The 13,363-nt window shown below is 39.9% G+C and overlaps 1 protein-coding gene across 1 annotated transcript in view; it reads left to right on the forward strand.

The window, feature by feature from the left end:
* The window catches only part of ezrb (ezrin b), a 30,937-nt gene continuing 17,574 nt past the window's right edge, over positions 1–13,363 (forward strand). The window contains exons 1-3 of the mRNA XM_067571864.1: positions 1–155; positions 2,114–2,231; positions 8,140–8,223. Of these exons, the coding sequence (XP_067427965.1) occupies positions 2,220–2,231; positions 8,140–8,223 (96 nt within the window). The 5' untranslated portion in view covers positions 1–155; positions 2,114–2,219. The remainder of the gene's footprint in view (positions 156–2,113; positions 2,232–8,139; positions 8,224–13,363) is intronic.

The raw sequence follows: 13,363 nt of genomic DNA on the forward strand, positions 1-13,363 counted from the left end.
GGTGACAGCAGGAACAGTCTCGGTCGTCTGTGCGCCACAGTGGGATGGATGAGCGCCATATTGCGCCTGGCTGAACAGAGGGAGGGGGAATCTGCGGCTGCGAGCTTCAGACCGCCGTATAATCATCTGCTGATCTCCAAAGCTCCTCAGCTCCGGTAAGACTTTTAAATAAGTGGATCAAGCTGTCTGTTGTACTGACCGAAATTTACAACAACAACAAGGAGATTCACTAAAACATTACTTGTCGCACTTTTTCCGCGCACTTTCTGCTGCTCTCCACAAAGGAGGCAAATCTCACAACAGGTGTCTACGGGATTACACAGTGAGGATGAAGATGAAGCTCATGCGCCGCCGGCGACAAAGGGCAGCAACATAATTTACAGCCTGAGTTAAATACTGTTGTGATATTTGTTTTATTATGATAAATCGCTGTCGGTGAGGTTCAGAAGCGCAGAGGTGGACTTTCTCGTTTTCTGGGCTGGAAATCGTTTCCCTGTTGTTGTGGGTGTGTTACCATTTCACCCATAACACCAACACGACTCTATCGTGAACAATACTCACTTTGTTATATTTTCTTACACTGTAATAACCTCAAAGTGTTACAGTGCGGCTGAGTATTGATGGTTATCTGTAGTGAGGAGCAACAGTCTTTCTTTCCTCTTAAAGCGACGTTATTAAATAGAAACAAAACTGTGAATGTATCCCGTTAATCTAATTTGGGGTGTGTGTTTGTCAGCAAACAGTGGTGTTAAATTAAGCAGCTAAAAGAAAGAAGGGTGGGTGCTATAACTTTATCGTGGCCAGTGGGTGAGGCATATTTAACCTACCTGGTGCCTGCATGATTCAACATGTCAAGGTAACATTAAACTGCGGGACTTCCGATGTTCAACTCCAGAGTAAAGTCGTTATTGAGTAACAGAGGAGCGGGGACCTGGAAGATGCTTATACAACATTAAAATGGAAGTAACAGGCCCTCTGAAGCTTATATATAATTTGTTTCATTGGAAATACACACAATAGGTCCTTAACTGTTGCTACATTATAGAGGCACTGTGATCAAACAATATATTACATATGAGGCCTGATGGAGGGAATTCAAGTTATGTAACAATCGAAAATATTAAACATTATCTGGTGCTAGTTTTTCAAATGTGGAGATTTGCTTCTTTTCTTTGTTTTAATTACAAACAGAATATTTTTGTTCTTAAAACTGCTGGTCAAAGTAAACCATTTGAAGATGCCACCGTGGGCTCTGGACAGTTGTGACAGACATTTTACACTGTATTGATGTTTATAAACTAAATGATTCATATTTTTATCAAAAATTATAATCACATAATCATTATTTGCAGCCTTAAAGTCTTCTATCAATCAAAAATGCCAAACATTTTCTGGTTCCAACTTCTCAAATGTGAAGATTTGCTACTTATTTCAACTGTATGTCATTAAATTGAATATATTGGGATTTTGGATCGTTGGTTTGTAAAAACAAGCAATTTGAAAATTTCTCATTGACTGATAATTTACAGACAAAATGAATAATCAAAAACTAATCAACAGATACAGTTGCTGTCAAAAGTTCAGACATACTTTCTCATTCATGGTAATGAGAAGGTGTAGGAACTCTCTTTAGCTATGCTATAAAATGTCAGAAAAATTGTGAAAAATCATTGTTTCCCAAAACCCGATACGATTCATCCCAATCAACAGTCCTCAATTGGAAGACAATCAGTTTACTATCATAGAAACCACATCGGAGAAGCTGAAACCAGAGAATTTGGATTTTTTTCTCTAAAACAACGACTCCAAACGATTAATCGACGATTAATTGATTAGCCTAATTGTTTCAGCTCTAGTATAAAGTTGAAAATTGTTATGTTCAGGTTCAAGATTAAAGACGGCTGAGGTTAGTCAGAGGTTTGGTGTGGTTTAACATCTTGGCAGACTTGTGCTCTTATTTTAGAGCTCAGACACGGGCTCTTCCTGTTCTGTGTGTCTGGCTGCTGTGAGCTTGACGATTTTGGTGATTCATCCTGATGACTGTCGTCTCTCAGCCGGGTTTAAGTAACGCCGAAGAGGCTGAAACTCGTTTCTCCTCTTTCTCTCTTTTCAGGAAGGTACAGTGAGAACTACAGCCACACGGAGCACAGGTCTCTTCTTTGGAAACTCTTTTTTATTAACAGCAGCTCCTCGCACAGAGCCAGGAAAAGGACAGAAAAATGCCCAAAGCGGTAAGTAGCCCCTTTGGTTTATTGATATTTCCTCTCACTGCTTGTATCGCTGCTTTAAAGGTATTCAAACCAACACAACATGTAACTTGAATGGAGGATTGAGCTCCCTAAATTCAATACAATCTTCTATTTGAGGAGGAGTTTTCACATCTTTTCTTACATTCAAATAAATTATATTAGATTATAAACCTTTAGATTTTATGTGAACTGTTAAATATCTGTTACAGTGAATGTGAGCATGTTAATACTGATAAAACGTCATAGATGAGTGAAAGCTTTGACAGCTTGATTTAAAACCGACTTGTTCAGGTCTAAACGGTTTTAGTTTATGTTTGGTAACTACTTAATGGCTCATTTGGAGTAAAAAATCTTAAATCACTTGATGAGATTGACAGATTGTCAGTGTTAAAGTGATGCTATCACAGTAGTTTCCTCACTTTTAAAAGCTGTATTTTACATTTTTACTTCTTCTAAACTCCCAAGTAAAACTTTTTGACTTAATACACTGAGTCAGAACAATGTCACTTTTCACTGGGTTGAATATAATGTCGTAGACACTTATCTGTAGGTCCTGTGTTAAAAGGGGGACACCACTCAAATCACATGCTCTGCTCATATCCTGGGGGTGTCCCATATGTACTCTATGACAACATCATCCACTTTCCTTTTGGAAGGCTTGGAACAATTGTGAGACTTATGCTCTAGACATGCACAGTTTGAGCTGTGTTTCATTTATAATGTGCTTTCATCGATGGACAAATCATGCTCTGTAATCTTGTACATTTGTCCAACATCATAAAACAGGCTGGTGGAAAATCTGTTGTTTATAATTTTGGGAGACTGCGATGAAAACAGGATATTTTCTCAGTTATTAGAAGTTATTTTCAAGGCTGAAATGTTAGCCACTTAAAGTTGGGTTCCCAGAGTCATTTAGGTGACTTTATGGATACTTTGTACATTGATTTCATTTACTTTCAGTCATTATGAAATAGATTATATAAACAGTCATTATGTTTGATTAAGATGTCCTGGTTTATGCCTTCAAGTTCTCCTGACTCTCTTTGCCCCACCCCAGTTATTACATACTGTACAGTCGCACATGGCTCATGTCCCTCCCTCAGCTTACTGTTTGGAAATTTCTGGTAGGCGTATAATAGCATGTGTATATTTTAGAGTATGAAGGAAAATGTGATGGGAATTTGCTCGACATGGATATATGCCCGAAGCATATTTCCATTTTTAATTAAAAAGCACCATTGAACCGAACCCATGAGGTATGTCTAAACCTCACATGTCAAACTTTTCTGTATCCTCTGTTCTTTATTAAAAAAAAGGTCAACTGAAACCTACAAGGCCTGCGACGAACATATATTTTCATTATTGAAGTTGAAAAGTTCAATGAATCGCCTAATTGTTGCAGCTCTAAAACAAACAGTAAATAAAACACAATCTTGATCAAACTGGGAAAGATTTTAGTAAAAAGACAAAAACTGAATCAAACTTTGCTGCCTGGTCAGATCATGACTGACAGGTTGAGCAGTGCAGCATTTTGTGATGACAATGACTAAAACCTTGGTCAGAGTCATCAAGTTTGTTGTTGTTGGTTTGTTTAGAATGGCCTCTGGGTTGTCATGAGCGTCGCCGTGGAAATGACATCATTACTGTCTGACAGCAGCAGTTGCAACAGAACAGACTTTTTTGGTCGATAGTGTCAGACTGTATTTTCTTTTCCGTGATATCAAGAACTCTCAAACCCCAATTTTAATTTGATCCTAGTACTGACTGTTCAATATGTGAACTCATGACTGGCTCAGCCTTTCCAACATACCATGAGAAATATGAATAGAACACTAAGTCTGTTTTAATGAAGTTGTTCCTTTGATGCCGTTTGCTCTATAAAGCTTCATACTCTCAGATTAATCCCTGAAATGCTGACTGTCACTTTTAGTATTGGTGAAATATGTAAATAAGGGTTTGTACTCTGACTTCCTGAAAAACTGTGAAATTAGATTACTAGTTGGAAGAGTATCAGTGGCTCAAGCTTGAAGCCAGAAACATACAGTATAATGGTCGGGAGAGGTGGGGATTGTGGGTGTGGGAGTGTCGAGCATCATCACCAAGAGCTACAGATAAGCCTCATGATACGTACAAGCTATTTAGAGTTATGTTAGTGCGTCATATTTAAATAGAATGGAGGTAAACAATAAATAACAGCCTTGTAAAACTAACGTGATCTTGTTTTTGTGCAGACAGTATGCAAAAAAGAAAGAAAGGGTTCTTATGGGAGCCCCGGATTTTATAGATTTTGTCGAAATATTAGATTTGTTTTCTAGATTTATAATGTTTACATTCAGTTATTCTTGTCTGCCATAAAATACACATGATGTATTTTGAATCCAGACCCTGCGTCCTCACCACATGTCTTTCTTTCTTTACCCTTTCTGTCTTTTTTCACTGGCCGCTGATAAAATGCAAATTTATCCCCAAAAATAACCTTTAAAACAAATTTTTGGTGTCATAATACCTTCAAAAGTTGTCCTACTTTAGACAGCTGTAGTACAGTCATTAAAGTTTAATGTGAAGTGATGGAAAAGTTTTTAAATTTATTGATAAAATAAATGCAAATCAAAGAGTATAACGTACTAACTTGCCTTAAATCTGATGCTAAGCGGCGCAGAAGCCTACAGGCAGTCTGAATTATTACAGCTCAGATATTTTGAAAGGATATCAAACATTCCAACATTGTGTGACAATGCAACGGCAGGACGTTGGACCAGATTTAAGGAGCAGCGTGGAGGCTCCTGTACTGCTGCTTCTGTGACTCAGTTTTCACTTATCTGAATGACACATTGTCAGAAGTGAATGACGGAGCTCCTCGGCTCTCCCAAAATCCTGTTCCCCTGTGGTCACAGCTCGTGACACAAACCATACAAGGCGTGGCAACGATCAACATGGATGGGTGTTTCCTCTTAATGTCCAGTTCTATTGTTAGTGTTTGTCTTTTTTAAATAATTGATTACTCAATCATGCCTGGAACGCCCTCTAGTCCTGATTCACCAAATGAGAAATGGTCACAATGGACACATGTTTAATGTTGACTTATCCTATTAACATCCACTCACAAGATATGTTACTATGAACTGAAATGACAAGTTGATTAATTGATTAATCAATCATTATATAGCAATCATTTTTCTAATAGATTCATTTACTTGTCATTTTTCATGCAGAAATGCCAAATATTCTCTCATTCTAGACTCAAATGTGAGGGTTTCCTGTTTTTCTACTTTGTATATCATTATAAACTAAATATTTTTTAATTTTTGATGTTAGTTGGAAAAAACAAGACATTTGAAGACATCCCCTTTGAATATAATTGTTAGTTGCAGCTCTTATGTCACGTTCTAAAGCCTTAATGAAAGAAACATTAGGCCTGTTCTCTCCATCCATGTTGTACTGCCGCACTAGACTCAAATAGTAGCAGTCATTTATGGCTATATTGTTCTCAGACCATTTCAATAGAATCCCCATGGTGACTCCCATTGCAAGACTCTTGTAAAACCATGCAAACTATGCAGAGGGTTAAATATTGAAAGGTCCTCACTGAAGAATGCAACTTATTTACAGTTTAACTACTGAGGTGATGAACACCTCATCAGAGCAGCTCCTCAACTTTGAAAAGGCTGAAGGGTTAAGAAGTCTTTTTTTTTTTTTGCCTTGTTATGTCTCATCTTGTTAAAAATATATTGTAATCTAGTGTTTCTGCTGCATGGTCTTTGTTACCATAGAGCTGATGCTGCTAGTTGTCATTGTTTCTTGGTTACCGAAGCTTCGTGGCTTCCTCTGAGAGTGTGAAAACCTGTTGGGAAACCCACGCTCCTGTAGAAGAAATGATTGAGTCAGTTAGTACATTAATGATTTGAAACTGGGGTTTATACAGTTAATACAGACGCCTGTACTTTCCTCTGACTAAAGTTGCTCATTGTGGAACTCTGGGTCCCTGCCCAGTGTATTTTTAGCATATGTGTCATGTTTTCTTTACCGCTCTGAATGGCCTCAGTTTATTGTGAGTTACCGTTGGAGGACTTACTTTGAGATCAGATATCACTCACTCAGTGGTTTCTGTTGGCTTGCCCGATCCACACACATTCACATATTCCATTCTCTTGCTGGTCAGGGTGTGTTTCTACAGTAGGTGCTCCATCTGTAGCTGCTGTAAATTTATACAGTGATGTTGAGAGAAGTATCCCAAATCACACAATCAGTTTTAAACAAGTGAAGTCAGCCAGTTTCCGATCAGTTCTGATGCAATTTCGCTGTAGTTTTTGGTAATCTGGCCTCTTCTAGGACGCAGATGATGATAGCGAAGGGACCGCTGGGGCACTGCAGCTGAAAGGGGATCTTTGTTTTGCTGTGTAAAGTAACTGCAGCGTCCCCCCCCCCCTCCTTCCCTTGCTTTTTAGCTCTGACTTGAAGCTGGTGTAAGCTGCTCTGTTGGATAGTTGATTCAAATTGCATGCACATGTTGCGAGTGCTCCAATCGTTTTGATTTTGTTGATAAAGCAAAAGTTTGCCATGACACACATCCTGGGTGAGTCAACTTAGCACTAAGTTAGTTAACTCTCCTCTAACCTTACTTGACAGCAGCAGACACATGGATAAAAAAAAATGGGGCATCCCTGAATATCCACTGTCTAGACTACTGTATCCTTGACAACACAGCGTAGAGGTGTTTGCCATCCAACGCTGTGATTGGATTTACCTTCTTTGCAGGATTTAAGTCTGTCTGTTAGTTGCTCAGCCTGTGTAGCTTCGGAGGAATCTGTGTAGCCGTGAGTCACCAGACCAGTCACTGCTGCAGCCCAGACATCCCTTTTCCAGTGGGCGTCATTGAATTTGTTCACCGCCAAGGCTCTGCGCCGCTCACAATGGACTGGAGATGAAAGATGTCACTGGAGGGTTCTGTGTACTGTGTCCACTAACCTCTTTGTATCGTTTTCACTGGGCATTAATAAGTTCAGCCACAATACTCGGAGGATCTGTGTCTTTTCATAACCCCCTCGCAAATACCAGAGACATTTGACATTATACCCACAGAACAGAGATTCAGTATTTGCATTACCTCAAAGCAGCGATTGTAAATATTTGTGCATTGTGGCATGGCCTTTGTGTGAAATTCAGATGCCATTTGCCGATTACTGGCTGAATCTACAATACATAATATTGTTTCTCTCCATTATGGCCCACAGTTGACGTCACCAGTCATGCTATTTGTAATGGTTTTGAAATTGCGTATTAATCACTCTGGTGGATTTCTAGAAGCAGACATTAAATTCTCTGCTCATGAAGCAGGTTTCAGTTAGATGGACCACCTTTTTTTGTATGCGCAGGTCATTCTGATCAATCATTAACCAGTGAACTGAAAGACATGCCTTTCTTCTGTGAATGGGAGGCAACAACTGAAGTAGTCTTGTTCTCCCATTTGTAATTTCAGAACAACATTCATGGAGCTTCTTGTTAGCTTGATGAATTATATGAGGAATTAGTGCTAGAAATGCCACTTCTAATTTTGTATGCAACAAACAAACATTCATATGCTACTTGAATTTAAAACTTACAGCCAACAGTGAATGTTTTACCCAAACACCTAAGATCTTTTAGCAGGATTTTCCTCAATCAGCACATCTGTCTTTGAGAAGGCTGAGATAAACACGGAGTCCTGTGTGTTTACTCTGCAAATACAACCCCCCCCTACCAAACACACACTAACACACATACACATGAAAGCAGCGCTCTGCAGTTTGCCACGCTTTTCCTCGTATTGGTCCTTACCTATGAGGAACCTCTCTGTACTGTACTGTAGCTCCGGTCATGTTTTGAACTGCTTTTTTTTCCTGTTTTTCTGCAGGTCAATGTTCGCGTCACCACCATGGACGCTGAGCTGGAGTTTGCCGTCCAGCCCAGCACCACCGGCAAGCAGCTGTTTGACCAGGTATGCTGCATATCAGTGCTGTATTGACCTCCAGCATCAAAATCGACCCATAAATGTGTTATCAGGATCGCTCTAAAAAGATGAATAACAAATTGGAGATCAGGTTTTTGGATAAAGCCATTTTGATTGAGAGGATTGGTATAAAAAAGCAGGACATACAGGACTTACACAAGAAGTAATTTGTAGAGTTACAGGACTAGTTTAACATTTTGGGAAATATACTTTCTTGCGGAGTTAGATGAGAATTGTAAGGTGTGTAAGGTAAATATGTTGCTGGAGCTTAGCACAAAGACTAGAAACAGGGGGAAACAGCTAACCCAGCTTGTCAAAATATAATAAAATCTGCCTACCAGCACCTCTAAAGCTCACACATTAACACATTATATCTCATTTGTGTGATTGGTACAAAAACCAAAGTGTAAAAATGACAAATTGTATTATGTGAGAGACTATTCCATGGCTGGGAGCAGCTGCCAGGCAACCAGTAGAGACCCCAGGAAGTTACTGGTCCCAGCCAGTAACAGATGTGTGAATGGTATTGATCTAATCTAACTCTTGACAAGAAAGCAAATAAGCCTATTTCCCACAATGCTGAATTATTCCTTGAAATGTTTTTTTTTTAATTTAACAAAAAGTATTTCAAAGAAAATGCTTCACTTTGAAAGAACCAAGAAATCCTGCACAGTGTCCATCTGTTGTACTTGATTGACGTTTCGGTTCTCAAACCTTCATCAGGTGAATTTATATCAACAAACACAGTCGGTTTTTGATTGGACGCAGACTCATGTGCAAGAACTTTGTAGAATAAAGTAAACTGAGTCAAATTTAGATTTGTTATTAGTTCATCTATACTCTGCTGTAGCTTTACATTTCAACTGTCATCACTACAAACCACATAAAACTGCTCTAACCTTCCTCATCATGTCCGATAACTGGATTGACGTCACAGAGAAAGATCTGTGTCAGGAGAAAGTGTCTGCCCTCATTATCATCCCTCCAAAGCTCTTTCCATTCATTACTTCCAGGTCTGAAAAGTTATCTCCTGCAGAAGAGATTAGAGGAGCTTTTGGCTTCAAGTATCCTTATCAGCGCCTGCCTTCCCCGCGAGGTTCAGGGATGATTATAAATGGTTTCCTGTGATGAAAAATGACAGTTTAACATAAGTGAGCAAAAAGAACTTGAGGCATTTATTAAACTCATGATTAATGGCATCAGTAGAATCACCAGCGAAGTGGTGAATGAAGTGTGGGAGGAATTTACACAGCCTCTGTACAGAGTGAAAGGTGTGGCAATAATGAAGGACATATGAAAATTGTGGTTGTAGTTATGGCTCCCCAGTCTTACTACACGCTTATTTACAGAAGATATTAATTTCGGACATGATTATTGCAAGTGATCACCTGTGTTTTGTGATGTCTGTAATCTCCTTGATACGTCTTATTTAGAAAACATAAAGCATTTTATCTTTATAGTAATGTAAAATCATTTTAGAACACATTTCTTCTATTTATTAAAGAATGAATGCAGCCATTATTGGCACTCAAATTGCTCTTAGCACTTTTATTAATGTTTGTTCATTACAGCAGACCTGGTTATGTAATAAATAGAAGTGGAGGTATGTAGCGTCAGGCTCTATTGTTGACTATTGTCAAGCAAAGAATCTTATTTTCATTCCTCTCCCTCTGCTTTTTGAACAATACTATTTCAAAGCTTGGGTCCTAAAATCCAAAAGTAGATGACATGTCATTAGCGTGAGCTCGTCTGAGGTTGTGTGACAGCACCGGAGGAGGAAAGGCATTGTTTTAGCCACTTCCTGTATAACTCGTTTTTTAATAGCTGGTGTCGCCGGCTGTGTGTACTGTGGCTGCACGTCAGGGGATTCACTGTTCATCTCAGAAGCACCGTAGAGAACATTTTAGTCAAAAAAAAAAAAAAATTAATAATTGAATATCCAATATGTGATTTTGCCATACTCAGACATTGTGCGCTATAGATGTAACTGCTTGTGTATGGATGGAGTTTGTTTAGTTTTGAGCACTCATGACAGTTGTATTGATTGAAGAATAGTGGCCAGAGCTCTAAAACCATCCATGTGTGGTTTTGTTAAAGGAAAGAATAGCTAAAGACCCAGGATATTCACCTCTGACATCTCTCTATTTATAGTTGTTGGTGAATTCCCCCGCCTACTTGTTAGAATGGCTCTCAAAGGGGTGTGCCGCAGATAATCACTCACTCCCTGTGAGTGTCAGAGACAGTTCAGTGCTCCATTTTAGCGCAAAGATACAGTTTACTAATTTGAGCATGGGAAACTGTCTACAAAGCTTCACACCTTGTCTGAGGTCTGAGCAGCGGTTAACATTGGAAGCAGATTAATTCAACTGACATTTAGCTTTAGTGGTTGGTCCCTGAAGTCTGCCACCGGCATGATTTAGTTTTAAACGGGCACTTTGGCAGTAATTAGGTGCAACGACACAAGTACACAGTTGCAGAGTGCTAGACAGGTTCTGTGGAAATGCTGAGTAACAGCAGTGAGCTCATTCCTAGGGCCAGCGTGAGGCCTGGTGTGGCCCGTGTGGTCAGCACTGATCATAGCCTTAGTCCCTGTCATGCCGCTCTTAAAAAGAAATGCCTGCCACTCCCCTACACACCCTCGTGCAGTTTAACTTCCATCTGCCTGCGCGCTGCTCGTTTCATTTTGCCTGGAGCCTCAGTTAGAGAAATGCTCTCTATTTTACTAATGTAGTTTCAAAAAGCCTTTTGGTTTCAGCTTTTGTTTTAGATTGGTTAAAATCAGAAGGAAGATTGATGTTTAACAGCTGAAACATGGCAACATTTTTAACAGTTCAGCAATAACTTGAACCAAATCCAAGTCTGGCTGACAGGTGCCAGGAGGAAAATATGAAACTAGTTCACTCTCAGAGCCAACAAAGACAGACACCCAACCCACATGTCAAAGCTGAATTTTAAAAAAAAAAGAATTGCTGCAAAGCTCTTCCAAGTCAAGAGAGGGAACATACTGCATAATGGCTTTACTTGTTAGCTCTAGTATTGTAGAACTGTTCTTACATATTTAACTCTAAAATATTGGCTTTGTAACACTCCCTTTACTGTTTGCTTCACAATGAATGTGTGGTCTGACACTAGTAAACCCATTTCCTTTGGGCCAGTATATGCTGCCCCCCCCCCCACCTCAAAACACACTCCTTCATCTTTGTGCCGGTCCCTGTTTGAGGCCTGACTGGGTGAACCCCTCCCTTTCCCTCTTCAGTCACTGGAGGACTCGGCATTATTCAGCCCAGAGGATGCAGTGAGTAATGCTGTTTCAGCCCAGTGGCATTCCTCTCTCTCACCACAGGACCCGAGAGCCTATAAACCAGACGGAGGGACATTCACTCGTCTTTCACTTTCACTAAGTCATGTGAACTGTTCCTATGTATTGCTGCAACGTATACTCCTTCAACCTAAAATGAGTGTGAAGTGGCTGACGACACAGAATTCGACCTGACTACAAATGTTTCACTGAGTTTACAGTTTTTAATCATTGCCAGAGTGAAACAGACTTGTGCCTGCTGCTTGTAACAGCTTATAAAAAGAGTTGCTCTGAAGGAGTTTGGCTTCTATATTTTTGGGTTACAGTCACAAATATATTTCGCAAGCAGCTGCTCTCCATTTTGCATTGGAGTGTTTTAATTTCAGTAGTCTTAGGACCTCTTGATGTACATTGGAATGAACTAGCAACCCATTAAAGCCAAGGCAGGCTGCCAAACCAACCTGCTGCGATGTCAGTTTAGTAAACCTGTGTCCCTAGATTCAGATTTAATCCTCCTCTAATGAACTGTATTATTTTCAGTATCCTTTGTCAGCAGGTGTTCATAACATGTGTAACATGTCATTAAAGCTGGTTTACCCATTTGTCAGCGGAAGTACAGGCGTATTTTACCACAGTGATGTTGTTAAAGGTTAATAAGCTTGCCCAGGAAAAATGGTTACTTACCCATGGAGAAAAACAAGCATAACTCTTAAGGTATCTATGTGTTCCCACTGTGTTTCTCTGCCTCTCACTCTGCAGACCCCAAAGCACAACCACCATGAAAGGGCTGGTTGTGCTCTGAGTCCTTATGTGTTTCATTACAGGTGAGATGAAATGCTCTCTCATTTCACCCCCCTTCTAGTGCTTGTTGTCGAGCTAAATACAATCCATCAGAAAAGGTCCCTGAATCAAAGCCATTCATCTGCGCTCCCACAGGTCAGCCTGCCCTGTATTTTGTGTTAGCGACAAAGTGGGCAAGTTTGATTTTAATTTTAACCTTGGCTGGAGCTTATCATTGGGAATGGGCTTGGCCGGAGCAGCAGCGTGTTGACTAAGACTTCACCCAGGCAACTTAGCACCTCACCTGGTGATTGGGTGGGGAATTTGGCAGTGATTCATTCAAAAAGGGCCCGGCACAAAGATTGTCTAACTTAACGGCACACACACACACACGTAGACACAAAAACATGAATTCCGACATGGTACTGTTGGAAAAATCGCTTTGCCTCTCTGAAGCCCATAAAGAGCCTCTGGTCGTTGAGGTTTCTCTCAGAAGCCAGTGGAAAATGGCAGCTCCTCCTGCAGCATGAGTGATTATTCCAGATCTATAAGTGGGTTTTTACTTTCTGCCTGAGCTGCACAGTCAAACATTTTCTTTCAAAGTGCTGATCTGAAAACATTCTTCTATGGTCAGACCTAATTGTAAGTGAGGTTGAAATTAAAACTGCTCTCATAATCTGCCTTTTAAAAGATAATAACGAGCAGTTTTACAGGACTGTAAGTTGGAGTCCTCGCTGCAGCCCCCTCAATCTTTTCCAGTCAAAGACAGGATGCTAGTCATGCAGCACGCCCTCGTTATACAGTATCACTTCTCACTAGTCAAACAATAGGACCACTCTGTTAAAGACTAGTCCTAAGCATGCTCTTGTGTGCTGTGGCGTATTGAACCAGACAGACAGATGTGAACTAAGTGTTACTTCAGATTTGTCAAAAGTGTTACTGAAGCATCTGAACATTGCTAGTAAAGGTTATGATTGTTTATGATGGTTTTAATTGGTCATTTTAAGGGATATACAAGGATCAGTTGAGTCCAAGAATCTATCATACATT

The sequence above is a fragment of the Thunnus thynnus genome, chromosome 18, assembly GCF_963924715.1.
Source record: "Thunnus thynnus chromosome 18, fThuThy2.1, whole genome shotgun sequence".
Classification (NCBI taxonomy): Eukaryota; Metazoa; Chordata; class Actinopteri; order Scombriformes; family Scombridae; genus Thunnus; species Thunnus thynnus.